Genomic DNA, 16548 nt, shown 5'->3' with positions numbered 1-16548 from the left:
GCATGGATCCATCCTGCCTTGTATCAACGGTTCAGGCTGGTGGTGGTGGTGTAATGGTGTGGGGGATATTTTCTTGGCACACTTTGGGCCCGTTAGTACCAATTGAGCATCGCGTCAACGCCACAGCCTACCTGAGTATTGTTGCTGACCATGTCCATCCCTTTATGACCACAGTGTTCCCATCTTCTGATGGCTACTTCCAGCAGGATAACGCGCCATGTCATAAAGCTCGAATCATCTCAGACTGGTTTCTTGAACATGACAATGAGTTCACTGTACTCAAATGGCCTCCACAGTCACCAGATCTCAATCCAATAGAGCACCTTTGGGATGTGGTGGACCGGGAGATTCGCATCATGGATGTGCAGCCGACAAATCTGCAGCAACTGCGTGATGCTATCATGTCAATATGGACCAAACTCTCTGAGGAATGTTTCCAGTACCTTGTTGAATCTATGCCACGAAGGATTAAGGCAGTTCTGAAGGCAAAAGGGGGTCCAACCCGGTACTAGCAAGGTGTACCTAATAAAGTGGCCAGTGAGTGTATACCAAGTCCAGTTGCTCTTGATTCAACTCCTTTGGATACAAATTTGACATTGAAACCGCGTGTTTTGTTTATTGCACACTAGTTGTACTTTTACATTGATACAATTATGTGATTAAAAAAAATCTTTGCCCCCCCCCCCAATTTTGGGACCCAAATGTCGCCCATGCCAAGAAGCATTGTTACAACAAAGAAATAATCTACCAAACACAAATTTCCTTAGTTTTTGTGTTTAGTATATACTAGATAGATAGATAGATAGATAGATAGATTTAGGAAAAAAAACTTTTAATACATAGCAGTACAAGCTTGTTTCATGCGTCATGCACTCATCAACCGCCGATGTGATTCAACAAAGAAAACACACAGTCAGTAAATATCACATTGCCCCGCGTCACGCCCCTTATTTCGGTGGACGGCAACCAATGAGGGGAGAAAACATTTGAAATATTACAACCAATGGGGTAGGTAGTTACGATGCACAGCAACCAATGGTGGGGTAGGAAACATTACAACCAATGGGGTGAGGGGTTGGGGCTTGTTTTGCGAAAGCATTTAAATGACCAGGGCACTGTGGAAATAGCCTACATTTCAAATATAACAAAGCAAAGTCAAATGGGGCAATATACGTATATCATATAGTGGGGTGGTGTTGGGGCACAGTTGAAAGGCAGGCAGTTAACATATAACATCTAATAAATGTCACATGTGTATCATCTAATGGGAGGGGGGGATAATGAAGACATCATTTTACTTGTAGTTACAAAGCAGATATTTTTTTCGGTGTCTGCAGCTAGTGGCCGATTAATTTCTACTGTTCAAGGTAGACATATCAGGTCTGCAAATAATAAACTACTTCTCTGCCAAGCACAGGTTACATCTTTTCTGTTAATTGAATATGCATTGCTCTTTATGAGGATTTTCCATGAAATAGAGTAACTGATACTCTTGTCTACCAGTGACCAAATGTGGCGGCTTAAGGCCGTTGCATTTCTTGCATGCTCATTTCTGAAGCTACTCATATGGGTGTTAAACCTAATTTTAAAAGGGCCCTTTATTAGTCCAATGTAAGTGTCCACTTTGCAGTTGTTTTCTCTTGTCACCGATGCCTGGTAAATGACTCCCTCTGTGTGGCATTTTCCTTCAAGAGGACACGATGCCTTAGCACGGCAGTTACAGTTGGAGGTGTCTGGCTGCATTGAGGGGGGGTGCGTCTTGGTCATGATGCTTGTGTTGTGGGATGAAATAACCTGCTGAACATTTGGCATGCAGCTGTAGCTTATTTTGACTGTGTCCCTGTTGAATATTTTTCTTAATTGATGGTCTGTGGTGAAGCACTCATCCAAAAGATTGAAAAATAGCTGTAGGGAGGATTATACCAGGTGATGTTCCATCTTCTGCTGTGCTTTTTCGTTGTTGCTGGCTGTCGCTAATTGGTGTACTTAAGCCTAAAATTATATCCACATTTTTGTAAGGCTTCTTGGTATTGGTTCTGCTTCATTAAAGATGGCTTCGCTAGACGATAAACATGAGAGTCTCTTATTTATGCTGACTGGGATGTTTTCAAGATACAGGGCGAATGATTGCTTTCTCTGTGGACATATTGCAGTATATTACTGGGCTTCATGTATGGCCTGTATTTACCATTTCTAAGGTCTAATGACGTGGAGGAAGTAAGTTTGTTTTTTGTTAGCCTCAATTGAAATGTTTAGTACATTGCTTGCGTATATACTACATATTTTCTATTTTATTCTCTCGACTTCCCTTGCTGGTTTGTTGCAGACTACCAGCGCGGCGTCTCTATTTAGCCCCACATTGCTGTCTAGGACCTGTAGTACATATTAAGATAGATGTAGGGAAAAAAAAACGTTAATACATAGCAGTACAAGCCTGTTTCATGTGTCACACACTCATCAGCTGCCTAGTTGGCTAAACAACAAAGAAAAAAAACACAGCGAATACATGCTATGTTGCCTCTCACCACGCCCCTAGTTACGGTGCACAGCAACCAATGGGAGGATAGGAAACATCTGAAAAGTAACATCAGAAACATTACAACTAATGAGGGAGGGACTGGGGCTTGATTTGAAAAAGTAAGGGCTTAAAGGGCCGGGGCACTGCTGAAATAGCATACTTTTAAAATATAACAAAATAAAATAACATCCAATGGGGTACTTTACTTACATCATCTAGTGGAGTGGGTCCGGAGCACAGCTGAAAGAGCAGACAGGCAAAACATAAAAATGCAACATCCAGTAACGGTCATCATATGTATATATGTATATTTGTAACAAAAAAAGCCCTCTGCTCTCTATATATATCTATATATAGCTATATATCTGTATCTATCTATCTATCTATCTATCTATCTATCTATATCTATCTATCAATCTATATCTATATATCTATCAATCTATACATACACACACACACACACACACATCCATCTTCCATCAGAGCTACAGACTCTAGTCATTTCTTCCTACCATGAGAGGTCAAAAAATGTCAATTTTCAGGTGTGCCTGAAATCTATAGATGTTCTCTAAATATGATTTTGATGCTGATCTGTGACGTTTTCTGAACATTATTCGCATCACTGTAGCACACTTTGCTCACTGCACCTGACATGATGTTTATTATTAAATATGATTTTATTATTTAGTTCTGTCAGATGTCTGCAGGTTGACACAGATACGTATATTTGCTAATTTTAGAAAGGGATGGGTACTGAAACTCGGTATTAAATGGGAACCGGTGCTAAATTATCAAAGACCATAGTATTGATAAGCTCCAACGTTAATGGTTCTCCTATCGGTATTGGAAAGAGAAATGAAGAAAATACATTTCCTATTTCTTTAGGCAGCATGAACTTTATCTTGCACCTTTTATCTCATCGACTCCATTTCTAATTTGCAGTAGGATTAAGACATTCATCTGATGCATTTTCATGATTCCCAATCCACAAGAGTGATCTCTCTCTCGGAGCCTGTCATACGTTAGGGGCCAAGGGACGGGGCCAGCTGTCTCTCTCTTAGTGATAATGGCGGAGAGAGCTAAACAGTCAAAAGTCTGGTCATACACTAGAGATGCTGATAGTGCTCATTGCCACAAGAGCAACAAGTCTTTTACATGTAAGGGCAGAAACAAACAGTCTTGAAACATCTGGCGAAAGTGCTTCAAATACAGGCAAAGAAATGCGGTTTCGACTGCCTAGCTCGTAGTTCATCGCCCAATGACCCATCCACCTCAATTATGTTGTGTCTGCTAGCAGTCCAGAGCCCACACGGAGCTAACTACACTTTTATTTTATTTTTACCCCCCCCCCTTTTCCCCCCAATTGAATCTGGCAATCACCCCACTCTCTGAGCCGTCCCAGTCGCTGCTCCACCCCCTCTGCCGATCCGAGGAGGGCTGCAGACTACCACATGCCTCCTCTAATACATGTGGAGTCGCCAGCCGCTTCTTTTCACCTGACAGTGAGGAGTTTTGCCAGGGTGGATGTAGCGCGTGGGAGGATCACACTATTCCCCCCAGTTCCCCCTCCCCCCCGAACAGGCGCCCCGACCGACCAGAGGAAGCGCTAGTGCAGCAACCAGGACACATACCCATATCCAGCCTCCCACTTGCAGACACGGCCAATTGTATGTGTAGGTGCGCCCAACCAAGCCGGAAGTAACACGGGGATTTAAACCAGCGATCCCCATGTTGGTAGGCAACGGAATAGACTGCCACACCGCCCGGATGCCCTGGAGTTAACTAAATTATACAATCATGAGTTGATGATTAAACATAACGCTCTGTCCACACATGAGAAAATAAGGCAATGTTAATTCTGTTCTTAACTTGTTTCATTTTTTTCTCTTCAAAACTAACAAAAAGAATTGATAAGTGTAATGTTACAGTACCGGATCGATAAGCAGTATTGGTAAGAGTAGTAGTACCATTAAAATCTTAACGATACCCATCCCTACCTGCAGACCCTGGATAAAAGCTTCTGCTAAATGAGAAAATGAAAAAAATAAACTCTTTTTCGCACTGGTTTGTCTCGGCTGGCAGGTACGACAGCTCTCCATTCGTTCCTGAGCCTCCACCCAGCCATCACCAGCTCCTTCCCCAGCCCTTTCACCTTCGAGGAGATCCAGTTCTTCAGCGGTCCAAACTACGACAACGGCATCGACTGGTAAAACCAGAGCAAACAGCAGCACACATTTCACTCATACTCATTTGTTTTCTCCTTAAAGTTACAGAAACAAAGACAAACTATCCCTTTTATCAAAGAGAAGTCAGCCATTTGTATACTATAAACTGAAATATAAAGATGGATTTGGGCTATATGTTAACAGACAAAAGAGTAGAACAGGCTTACAGACGTACGTCACTCCTCGACATGTACAGAGAATGAAAATGTACGGAGCTCTTGTGTCCGACAAGACGGAATAAAATAACCTTTATCCTTAGAGTTAGTTTTGGGGTTTGACAGAGAGATGCTGAGAAAAGGTTCAGTGCTTTATTTCAGTAAACCAAAGAATGCGCCAGTGCGAGTAGAAAAGAAATATATGGAAGAAGAGAATGGGATTTATTCATACGTAAGATACACTGCAGTTATGAAAGAAAGTACAGCTCACAGCAGACAAACACATTAAATGCTTAAACTTCAAGTCTTCATCTGAAGAAAACTGGAAATTGGCATTGAAGACTTCCCTGTCATTTATGTCATCACTCCCCCATTTCTCTCCTCCTCCTTTTGTGACTCATCCCACTTTCTTCTTCTGCTTTTTCCTCTTCCTCTTCCTCTTCAGGTACATGGATTTCTTCCCGTTCCCCTCAAATATCAGTACGGACTTCATGTTTGAAAAGAGTGCCAACTACTTTGACACAGAGGTGGCGCCAAAGCGAGCAGCCGCCCTCCTGCCCAGAGCCAAGATCCTTGCGGTGCTCATCAACCCAGCGGACCGGGCGTACTCCTGGTACCAGGTAAGACACCAGAACACACAGTGCCTCCTGCAGGCCGGATGTACTGATGACGCTTACTTCACCACCACACTTTGACTTCTTATATCGTCGAAAGCAGAGTCACAGAATATAAAGGTCAAAAGAAGGACTCACAAAATAGCATACTGGACTTCTGTTACAGATCCAGGTTTCATGTAAAAGAAAAAACAGAGTAGTGTTTTTCTCTTTTGTCTCCTGCACGGTACCCACACCAACGCAAATACATTTTTTTCTGTTATTATGCTGAGGCCATAATGGCGCTGCCACACCAAGCCGTGTCGGGGAAGAGTTGTGTCCACAGTTATCATTTGTTTCCATTACCGCAGGAGCTGAAATCAGGACCGGGAAGTCTCACTGTAAAACTACAGTGACTACAACATAAGATGCCATGATGCAACGTGTCTGTCTGTGTAACGCACATGTGACATGTCTCCTCCGCTGACCAAGACACAGATTCAGACATTTTAGTTTAGTTTTCTGATGGAAAAAGACAAATGGCTGCTGTCTGTGATTTCAGTATGTTCAGCAGGATCAGCGTAGTGATGTAATGATGGTGTCACAGGATTTAAACACTTTATTAGATGTGACATCACTGGATGTGATGTGACCGTGAAACCAATCATTGAATAACTGGTGTTATTAAGCCCCACCCACCACAAAGATCTTACCGATTTCAGTACGATTATCAAATGGTGCTGAAAGCGTCAAACCCTACGCTAATGGAAATGTCATTGGAATTGATTCTTTCCATGTTCAGAACCACTCAGCCTTGCTGTTGAAAAGCATCAAAACATTTCACTGATAAAGTATAAAGAAAGAACTAATAAGATAAAATAAACACAAGCAAAAGAGACGAATATTGCAATCATCAGCTCAACCACTTTTTATGTTTTGTATTTTAATATGTCATGTGCATGTATGCTTTTATTTGTCTTTGTCTCATTGTCTGCCCATCAATCCTCCACAGCACCAGAGGGCTCACCAAGACCCCGCGGCATTGAACAACAGCTTCCACGCGGTGGTGACGGCCGGCCCCGCTGCGCCCAGAGACCTGCTGACCCTCCAGAGAAGATGCCTTAAACCCGGCACATATGCTACACACCTCGAACGCTGGCTACAACACTACCAACCCAGCCAGGTCAGAAACCCTCCTGCCAACAGTCAGACACATCTGGTTCTGTAAAGAGTGATGCTGGGTTCAAGGCCACACAGAACGAGATCCGACTTGTGACAAAACAAATCGAATTGTCGTCGAATTCGGAATTAAAGGTGGGCAATTCGGTTATCATTTCAGAGCTTTGCTTTATCTGACCTGAGCATTGGTGACATCACAGCAAGAAAAAAACTGCACAAGTTTGCTATTTAAAAAACTAGATAAATAAATAGTGCCCTGAGGAGCATCTGTACTGAGGATAAGTGGGTGTGAGGTTAGGTTATTAACCTTTACCCTCTGCGGTCGGTTCTACAGGAAGGTCTGAATCCAGTGGTATATGGCTGGGTCAATGTTCATATCCAAGAGTATGGTAAAGAGTTTGAGTGGGTTGATGGAGTTGAAGGCGGAACTAAAGTCTGTGAACAGGATGTGTGCGTAGGTGTTTGGTGATTCCAGGTGTTGCAGGGCATGGTGGAGGGCCATGCTAACTGCATCCTCAAGCTAACCAAGACTGGTTAGTTTGATAGGCAAACTGATATGGGTCCATCATTGGGGAGGTGCAGGATTTCAAGTATGACAGAATGAAGTGCTCAAATGCTTTCATGGCCACAGATGTTGGGGCAACTGGTCTGAAGTCATTGAGGCAGGTGATCTTTGAGGATGTTGGCACAATAATTATGGTAAAGAGTTTGAAGCACTGTGGGACTGTACACTGGCTTAGAGAAGCATTAAATATTGTGGTAAATACTGGGGCCAATTGAGCTGCACAGTGGCTCATGAAAGCAGGACTGATGCTGTCTGGGCCTGCTGCTTTCCTGATGTTCAGCTTCTTGAATGTAGCTCTCACCTCATCCTCCTTGATGCATAAGGGTGGCATCAGAGTGGGAGTAGGGGGGATGGCTGGTAGAATGGGATTTTCAAACCTTGCATAAAACTCGTTTAATTTATCTGGGAGGTTAGGGTCATTATCTGGAGGGGAGCAGGGGCGGTTTTTGGCCTTTTGTTATGTCCTTAAGTTTTTCCATATTGATTGATGTGGGATTACTGGATGAGAATTGTTGTTCCAAATTCGTTGCATGGCTAGACTTCACGCTCCTTGGCAGCACGCAACTTTATTTTGGCTGCTCTGTATTGAGCCCTGTCTCCATTTTTGTACACCCGGTTCTTTTCTTTGCGTAGGTGTAATTCTTTGGAGAACCAGGGTTTTTTACTGCCATAGAATGTCACTGTTTTTGTAGGGATGCACATTTCCTCACAGAACTTGATTTATGATGTCACTGTGTCAGAGTTCAGTCAGGTATTATTTCAGAAGCACACCAACACGTGACATGGACTGTGCTCTCTCATTGGCTGCTGCTCCAACCTCCCACTTAGTATGTCGAGGGAGATAGTGATGTAGATCTGGGTTCTTTGCCACCGCAGTCAGTCTCCGCATCGCCTCTCTCCTCTTTGCTGTTTCCCATCAGTGGTGTTTTGAATCTCATTGCTTCGCCACTGTTGAGTTTTGCTGGGTCTTTTCCTGTGCAGAAAAATCTCAGAACCAACGTATCAGGAGTGTCAAATCCGTTATGGAGTTCACATTAGCTAGTTACTTGAAAATTACCTTGTACATGGTGTGTAACCTTGACATTTTGTGTTTTTGGTTTATATTTTCAGTTGCACATCGTGGATGGAGGGCTGCTGCGGTCAAACCCCGCCCTGGTGATGGAGGGCATCCAGAGGTTTCTGGGGGTCAGCCCCATTTTCAACTACACACAGGCCCTCATGTGAGTTGCACAACCTTTTGGTCACAGTAAACTTTATCTCTCTCAGACAAACAGACTGAATGTTTGTTTGTGTGAATGTGACTGAATCTAGTGTGAATCTGTCTCCTAGGTACGATGAAAGCAAAGGGTTCTGGTGTCAGCGGGTTGAAGGAGGTCGACCCAAATGCCTGGGCAAAAGTAAGGGCAGGAAATACCCGGAGATGACCCCTGAGGTAAACCTGATGAAATATATAGGCTGATTGATTTGTGGGTTTATTATTTTTCAGTTTGTTTTTTCTTTTAATTCCACAATAACAAACCAGAACATTTAGCAGCCCTCTGTCCAACAGTTACGAACTGAAAATCCCTTGATTGGAATTCAGCATTGGTTAAGAGATGAGACTTCATACAGATGTGCTGAGATGTTAGCATCAGGTCCACATTTTTACCAGAAATAATAAAACGAACAAACCAGGAATTAAAGATATGTTCTATGACCAGATTCACCACAGAGGTCTGTCAAAACAGATGCTTAAAGTGATTAGACGCATCATCAAGCTCAGTTTGAAAAACTTAACACTACTTAAGAAGATATCAGACAATCCAAAGTTTCCATCTTGGGGGCATCTTGGTAGCATAGCAGTCTATTCCGTTGCCTACCAACATGGGGATCGTCAGTTTGAATCCCTGTGTTATCTACACCTTGATCGGGTGTCCCTACAGACACAATTGGCTGTGTCTGTGGGTGGGAAGCTGGATGTGGGTATGTGTCCTGGTTGCCGCACTAACATCTCCTCTGGTCGGTTGGGCCACCTGTTCGGGAGGGGAATAGCGTGATCCTCCCACGCGCTACATCCCCCTGGCAAAACTCCTCACTGTCAGGTGAAAAGAAGCAGCTGGCGACTCCACATGTATCAGAGGAGGCATGTGGTAGTCTGCAGCCCTCCCCGGATCAGCAGAGGGGGTGGAGCAGCGACCAGGACGGCTTGGAAGAGTGGGGTAATTGGAACGGTACAATTGAAGAGAAAAAGAGGAGGGGGATCCCAAGTTTCCATCCTGACATTCAAGGGGAACTCGGTTGAAAAACTGAAGCATTAAAAGAATACTAAAAGAGGGAAAAGCAGAGAAGTGTTGTGTAGTTGTCAGAGTGTTTGTGGAGTTCTGGGTTGACATCGTGTCTGTCAGTTCATTATAACTTTAATTCACAGGAGACGCACACAGAAATCCATTCTGACATAAACTGTAATTCTGTCTCATCAGTGATGCTGATGTAATAAACAGCCTGATGAGATATTCTGTCATCATGTTGAAGTCAGGCCGGTCGGGGACGGCCTGTGTGTGTTTAAGGTCATCTCTCTTTTCTTTTTCTTTTTTCCCCTACTACTTTTATCAACCCCTGTGGGAAAATTCTTTCCCCTGCATTTAACCCATCCTAGCTGTGTAGCTAGGAGCAGTGGGCAGCCACCGTGCAGCGCCCGGGGACCAACTCCAGTTCGTCTTGCCATGCCTTGGCCAGGGGCGCAGACAGGAGTATTAACCCTAACATGCATGTCTTTTTGATGGGAACCATGATGAGCAGAACTCACATATGTGAGTCCTGAAGCGTCGGTTCTTCTGGTCCAGCTCAACTGAATCTGGTTCCATTCAGTCTGTTTCATCATCTGACACGGATCTCTGTCACAGCCCTATTCATTCCTGATTCTGTATGAGACTAGTGAAGGGCTGGTGGTTCAGCAGATCCCCAAAGTTAAATCTGTTCACGAGTTAAGAGAGCAAATGGGAAAATACATCAGAGGACCAGAATAGACACATCATGGAGCTACAGAATGAGAACTGTTCATATGAGACAATGCTTTATTGGATGGGAATCACAGACTCAGAACTGTAGAATGTTTAATCCTCTGTAGGGAGCAACAGAACCTTTTTCTTTTTCCCTCCCCAATTGTGTCCAGCCAGTTACCCCACTCTTCCGAGCCATACCGGTCGCTGCTCCACCCCCCTGCCGATTCGGGGAGGGCTGCAGACTACCACACGCTTCCTCTGATACATGTGGTGTCCCCAGCCGTTTCTTTTCACCTGACAGTGAGGAGTTTCACCAGGGGGACGTAGTGCGTGGGAGGATCACGCTGTGCTCCCCAGTCCCCCCCCCCCCGAACAAGCTCCCCGACTGACCAGAGGAGGCGCAAGTGCAGCAACCAGGACACACAACCACATCCGGCTTCCCACCCACAGACACGGCCAATTGTGTCTGTAGGGACGCCCGACGAAGCCGGAGGTAACACTGGGATTCGAACTGGCGATCCCGGTGTTGGTAGGCAACGGAATAGACCGCTACACCACCTGTACTGGATGCCCCACACCTTTTTTTTTTTTTTTTAGATGAAGGTTCAAATTCTCTGGTTAAGAGGCTCTCTCATTCACTGCTTGACGGACTCTAGAACTCGTACTTCCTGGCACTGTGCAACAAAATAGACTCAATCAATGAATCAACCATCAATCAACCATCTTTTTAAAAACAGTTTCTGCGTTTACCTGCTGCAAAACTACTAACTAATTTATTAAAGATTTAAAACTGCCATAATACTTTTATGACGTCATACGTTTATGCCGTGCCCCTGGCTATTTCAACATTGAATGAAATGAATGTTACATACACATCATTCAGTCCCATCTTTTCAAGTGCACAATGTGTGTCGGCTTTTCCACGATAAAAGCCGCGGGCTCTGAAGACAGGGTCGGCTTTGACTCACTTCCAAAACCAAAAAAAAAACAAAAACTTTTCCACTTGCCACTTCAGGAAAATAATTACGTTTATTTACAAACTCAAAAAAGTTCCAGACTTGCTTCCAAGTTAACATAATACAGAAACGAGAAGACCACTTATGGCATGAAACAAACTTAAATAGCGATAGCGGTCAAAAGACTTCTTGCAACCGCCGCTTCGGTCACCCCACATTTAGTGTCCAAACCCTCTGGCTACCAACCATGGCCCCCCCTGCTGGGCGTCTCTCTCTAAGTTATATACCCAGCTGACGAGGGATTGGAATCACCTGGGTTTAACCAGCAGCTCCACAGGAGGAGGGGCTTTACCTGGAGAAGGAAATTTTTCACATACACACGGCACTAGGGCCGAAACGCCCCCTCCCATAACCAGCAGGGGCCGTGTGCAAAGGTGCGCACCAAGCTTCCATCACACCAGAAATCAACACAATCCATAACAAACAATAATATACAATATACAGTAGTAAACATTCATATATGACACTTCCTTTGAATAAATTTGAAGGAATGAACACAAGCGCAAAAGCATTTACCAAAAGCAGAATTAACGGCTGCGACACAATGTCTTTCAAAAAGGAAAAGTCTACATTTTTTTTTATTCATTTTTTTTAACCTGTGCTGTCGGCAGGCTTGGCATCCAACACGGGGAAATTGTGTGCCAATGTGTCCGAGACAGTTAATCTGCAAATGGAGTTCAGGTTCTGCACCTGCAAAGCCATCTTTATTAATTATCCATAAACGCTTATAATAACTCTGTCCTTTGGATGATATGTGGGATGACAGGAGCACAGGGTTTCTGTTCTACATTTATAGGAAAATCATACATTTAAAATGTTCTGTCATGCTGTGATATTGATCTGAAACTTGGAAACCAGGCCAAAAAAAAACAAAAATCAATTTCTTGGTCACCCAATTTCCCTTGTTTGTGTTTTTGCTGCGATGTAAAGTCCATCACATCCCATGGCTGTATGGATTATGATCGACTGACTGACAGTACAGACTGGAACCTACACTAGCATTTCTCTGTAAACTTTAAATAGAAGCACGTCTGTAGGGTTCATTGTATGACTAGCAGCTAAGTGAGTTACTGGTTTGAGCAGAGCGACCTCGCTTGGTGGAAATTGGAGTTGCAGAGATTTACATTATTCTGTTAAGATGCCGATACACAGATCCGACGAGAACGAATCTGGATGCGTCGGACTACTGAACGCTCTGGCCGTGGATAGACGTACTGGGCTGTGCTTGGTTTTGGTTTACCTGTTTTCAACATGGCGGCCGAGTCACAAACTTTCTCATTTTACAGCTAAACAGTACACTAAAATATGCTCCTGAAAACATTTGAAGCGAGAAATAAGCAATGCTGCAACAGAATCTGGATTCCTACTTGATCAGCACTGCCTACTTTTACAGTTTGTTTTTTCTTTTTTCTTTTTTGGATCTTTTCCCCCTTTTTCTCCCCAATTGTATCCGGCCAATTACCCCACTCTTCCGAGCCATCCCGGTCACTGCTCCACCCCCTCTGCTGATCCGGGGAGGGCTGCAGACTACGGTACATGTGGAGTTGCCAGCTGCTTCTTTTCACCTGGCGGTGAGGAGTTTCACCTGACTGACCAGAGGAGGCGCTAGTGCAGCGACCAGGACACAAACCCACATTCGGCTTCCAACCCGCAGCCACGGACAATTGTGTCTGTAGGGACGCCCGACCAAGCCGGAGGTAACATGGGGATTCGAACCGGCGATCCCCATGTTGGTAGGCAACGGAATAGACTGCTACACTACCCGGATGCTCCCAAGTTTGAAAGTTTTATCTGCGTTTTGCGAGCCGGGTGCATTGCGCTGGATGGACTCATTTTTGCATAAAGTTGAGGTCGAGGTGTGTTTATGCAAATTCAGATATGGCGAATAGTGTGGTAACTCGCCATGCCATATCCATCATGCACCGCGTGGCTGGATCTCTTGTTCTCCAAAGAAAATGAATAGGATCCGTTGACTTGACATCCATCAATGGATCTGGTGTATCTGCACCTTTAAGCATCAGATACACCACGACGGCTCCACTGACGGATGTCAAGTCGCCGGATCCTAGTCACTTTCTATGAAGAGGAGATCCCGCCACGCGGTACATGATGGATACGTTCAGCGTGTCCAGATGCGTCCTGGATTCTGTGTATCGGCACCTTTAGCGTTTCTCTCAGCAGGCCGTCAGTGGCCGTGTTCTGGGGGACGAGTGGCGGGTCAACCAAAACACCTCAGCATATCTGTAAATAAATATCCTCAAAGTGCCATAAGATTATATGACATGATTTTCACAAAGTGTAGCACAGGTTTTGTTCTCCAACTCCTCATCAGTCTGTGGGTCTTTTTGATGGCAATGAGAATTTATCTGCACATCCTACAGCGGTCGTTCTTCTTGTAACATTGAGTTCACTGGTGAGGCGTTTTTTTCTGTGAGATCTTTGAATAAGCCGATCCAACCATTCTTCATGATGCTGCTGCGTTTTCGTATTCTGTGTGTGTTTAATGGTGTGCCATTAACCAGCATGCATTCCTACTAATGCCAGTGCACACCAGTGGGTTTATGTTGTTTAAACACATGTTGAATTGTTTCATGTTTGTGTGTGTGTGTGTGTGTGTGTGTGTGTGTGTGTGTGTGTGTGTGTGTGTGTGTGTGTGTGTGTGTGTGTGTGTGTGTGTACAGTCACGTGCCTTCCTGACAGAGCAATACCGTGAACACAACATGGAGCTGCTTCGCCTGCTGAACCGTCTGGGTCAGCCGCTGCCCTCGTGGCTCCGTGAAGTACTACAGAGCAGCAGCTGGAGCTGAGACGACCGCAGGACCACTGCTGGTATCAACAGGACCGCATAAACACACACACACACACACATTCACACACACACACACACACACACACACACATTCACACAGGGAAAATGAAAGGTACAACATTGTACTTGTTATCGGAGCTGTCAAGTCTTTCCATCTGGAAGGTCCGGAGACCTCTAGGATTAACAGTGCAGCCAGTCCAGAGAAAGGAGGTATAGCTGTGGACTCTTTCTTTGGGGCCATTGAGAGGAGGAGGAGGAGGACCTGAAGGAGAACTCCTGTTGTTGGACAATGAACTCCTCCTCTTCTTCAGAGGTCCACTCACATCCTCTACAGTAAAAGGTCAAACCACGGGTCACCAGTTGGACGACTAGGTCAAAAGCCCCTCCAGATCCATCAGTACACTTCACCTTCATCCTGGATCCCACAGACTTCTGTGACAAACCCTTCGCCTCGGTCGACGGATCCGGATTCTCAACACTAAAGAGTGTATCAGAGCCTTAAAATGCATGGGTAACTCCTGTTTCCTGGAAAACGGCAGTGAAGCTTTTCAGGAAATCCTGTGGATCCAGAGTGTGTGAATGAAATCAGGAGTTGCGTGTACAAAAAATAAAAAAAATCACACACAGAGACAGAAACTGTGTCCACGTTTCTCCAGAAAAATGATTGTAAAACGTTGTACATTTGAAATAGCTGTTGTATATTTTGGGTTCCGGGGAGGGGGGGGAATGAGAGACTTAACAGAGTAGACAGCAGCCTAAACCAGACAAAAATCAGAGGGTTTGTGAACAAAAAGACTTCGGGGATTACGATTGTGTACCAGACACCCGTCGTTCCTCCCGTCATGCCTCTTGTTACTCCGTCACACACATACACAGTTGTGTCTCCCTTGTATTAAGAGATGCCGGCTGTTCGGTCCCGATACATTTCAGTTTTATGCCTTATTGCATCCCCAATTTACAGTTTGTTGCGTAGCAAAGACAAACTAGCTCAGCTGTGACATAGCTAACAAGAAAGGTCGACACAGATACAAATCAGGTGTTTACCTTGACTCACAAGTTCAGAATAAAGCGAATCGAATTTAATTTTACTTGCAAGTCTCGAAGCTTTTAAGCCTCTGGAAGATGTTCCTGCAGGCGTCTAAACTGTGTCAAAGGAAAACAGCCCTGCTAATAATTTAACAAAAGGTTTACTCAACATACAATTGGATCGGTCTTATCAATCCATTCAAACCGGTTCCTGTTGGACTTTGTGTCGCAGGGTAAACGGAAGAGGAAGGCTTTGGTTTTTGGTTCTGTGAATCTTTTGACTGGAAGTCAACGGTCTACCAGAAGCTGCTGTCTGGTTTTGTTCTCTGTTTATTTTGTATGATTTTAGGAAACACCAACACTGTATCATCTCTAATAAACACATAGAGCGGTTGGAATCTGCTGCCTGGTTTTTCATTCATTTCTTGTTTCACTTTTCTGCCGTATTATACGCACGGGTCTGAATCTTAAAGCCAAACTCGGATGAAAACCAAATTCATGTTGTTTTTTCTTTCTCAGAGAGATTTAGCAGTAATTCACAGACATGAAGAATGGTCTTTCACATCTTGGAAACCGGAGGACCAAGACACCGTTCTGCAAACCAGGAACCAGTCCGTTGACAACATGGACTTTTATCAGTGTTTGTTTGAGTTAAACATCCAAATGAAGCTCATTTTGTTGTGGCGCTAACTGCTATTTATCAGAAGCAGTTACTCATACTTCTCTGAAATGATCCATGCTTCTTTGAAATGAGCAGACTGTTGACGGTGTGTCCACGAGGTCATTAGAGATGACCATATAAGCCAGGCGAGGGTTTTCTCCTGATTACGGCGTCTGGCCATGGCTCTCATTTCTACAGAGACAAATTAAAAACGGAACGTCGCGTCTTGGGAAATGATTATGACAGATGCTGCTTGAGGAAAGATTTTCCCTTCAGAAAAAAATTCCAGGCGAAGATTGAGGCTCTGTTATCACCTTCATTTAGATGGAATAGGATGGATGTCAGAAAGGAAAGCTGATTCTACTGTAAAATACTAATAAGACACGTTAGCCCCTAGCTAACGGGTTTAGCCGAGTGGTTAGTGATGTCGCCTTGTGGTGCAGTACACCCCGTATCGAATCCTGCACCGGGCAAGAAAATAACCAGTTATACTACTATTAGGGTCATTACACTGTTGAGAAACAGCCATCATCATCATCTAGTTCATAAGTATGATTTGTGTCAAACTTTGACCAGCCATGTTATGTTGTGCGATATCACTTCCTCCTGAAAACATGGATGGATGATGAGAGGAACTGAACGGGAAACTCTCGAGCACTTTGTTTTGAATGAAGGTTTGGATAACTCATCTAACGCTAACGCTGCTTATCGGTTACTTTAGATATTAGTCTCCATCTAAACCAGGCATTCCAGTGAAACCAAAGAGTAGATAGATAACTTACCTGATATAAAATGGGCACTGCAAACGCCAGCATTTTGG

General features: G+C 44.2%; 1 protein-coding gene across 5 annotated transcripts in view; it reads left to right on the top strand.

Annotated features, from left to right (window-relative positions):
* ndst2a (N-deacetylase/N-sulfotransferase (heparan glucosaminyl) 2a) overlaps positions 1-15460 on the top strand; it is a 152419-nt gene extending 136959 nt beyond the window's left edge. For all 5 annotated transcript variants that reach the window (XM_056291567.1, XM_056291566.1, XM_056291565.1 and 2 more), the window contains 6 exons: positions 4601-4724; positions 5344-5518; positions 6504-6674; positions 8346-8455; positions 8565-8667; positions 13914-15460. In XM_056291567.1, coding sequence (XP_056147542.1) covers positions 4601-4724; positions 5344-5518; positions 6504-6674; positions 8346-8455; positions 8565-8667; positions 13914-14039 — 809 coding nt within the window. In that variant the 3' untranslated portion in view covers positions 14040-15460. The remainder of the gene's footprint in view (positions 1-4600; positions 4725-5343; positions 5519-6503; positions 6675-8345; positions 8456-8564; positions 8668-13913) is intronic.
* The last annotated feature ends 1088 nt before the right edge of the window (positions 15461-16548 follow it).

Source organism: Lampris incognitus, chromosome 13, assembly GCF_029633865.1.
Source record: "Lampris incognitus isolate fLamInc1 chromosome 13, fLamInc1.hap2, whole genome shotgun sequence".
Lineage (NCBI taxonomy): Eukaryota > Metazoa > Chordata > Actinopteri > Lampriformes > Lampridae > Lampris > Lampris incognitus.
The sequence above is the reverse complement of the archived record's forward strand: the minus strand, read 5'-3'. Positions and strand labels throughout refer to the sequence as shown.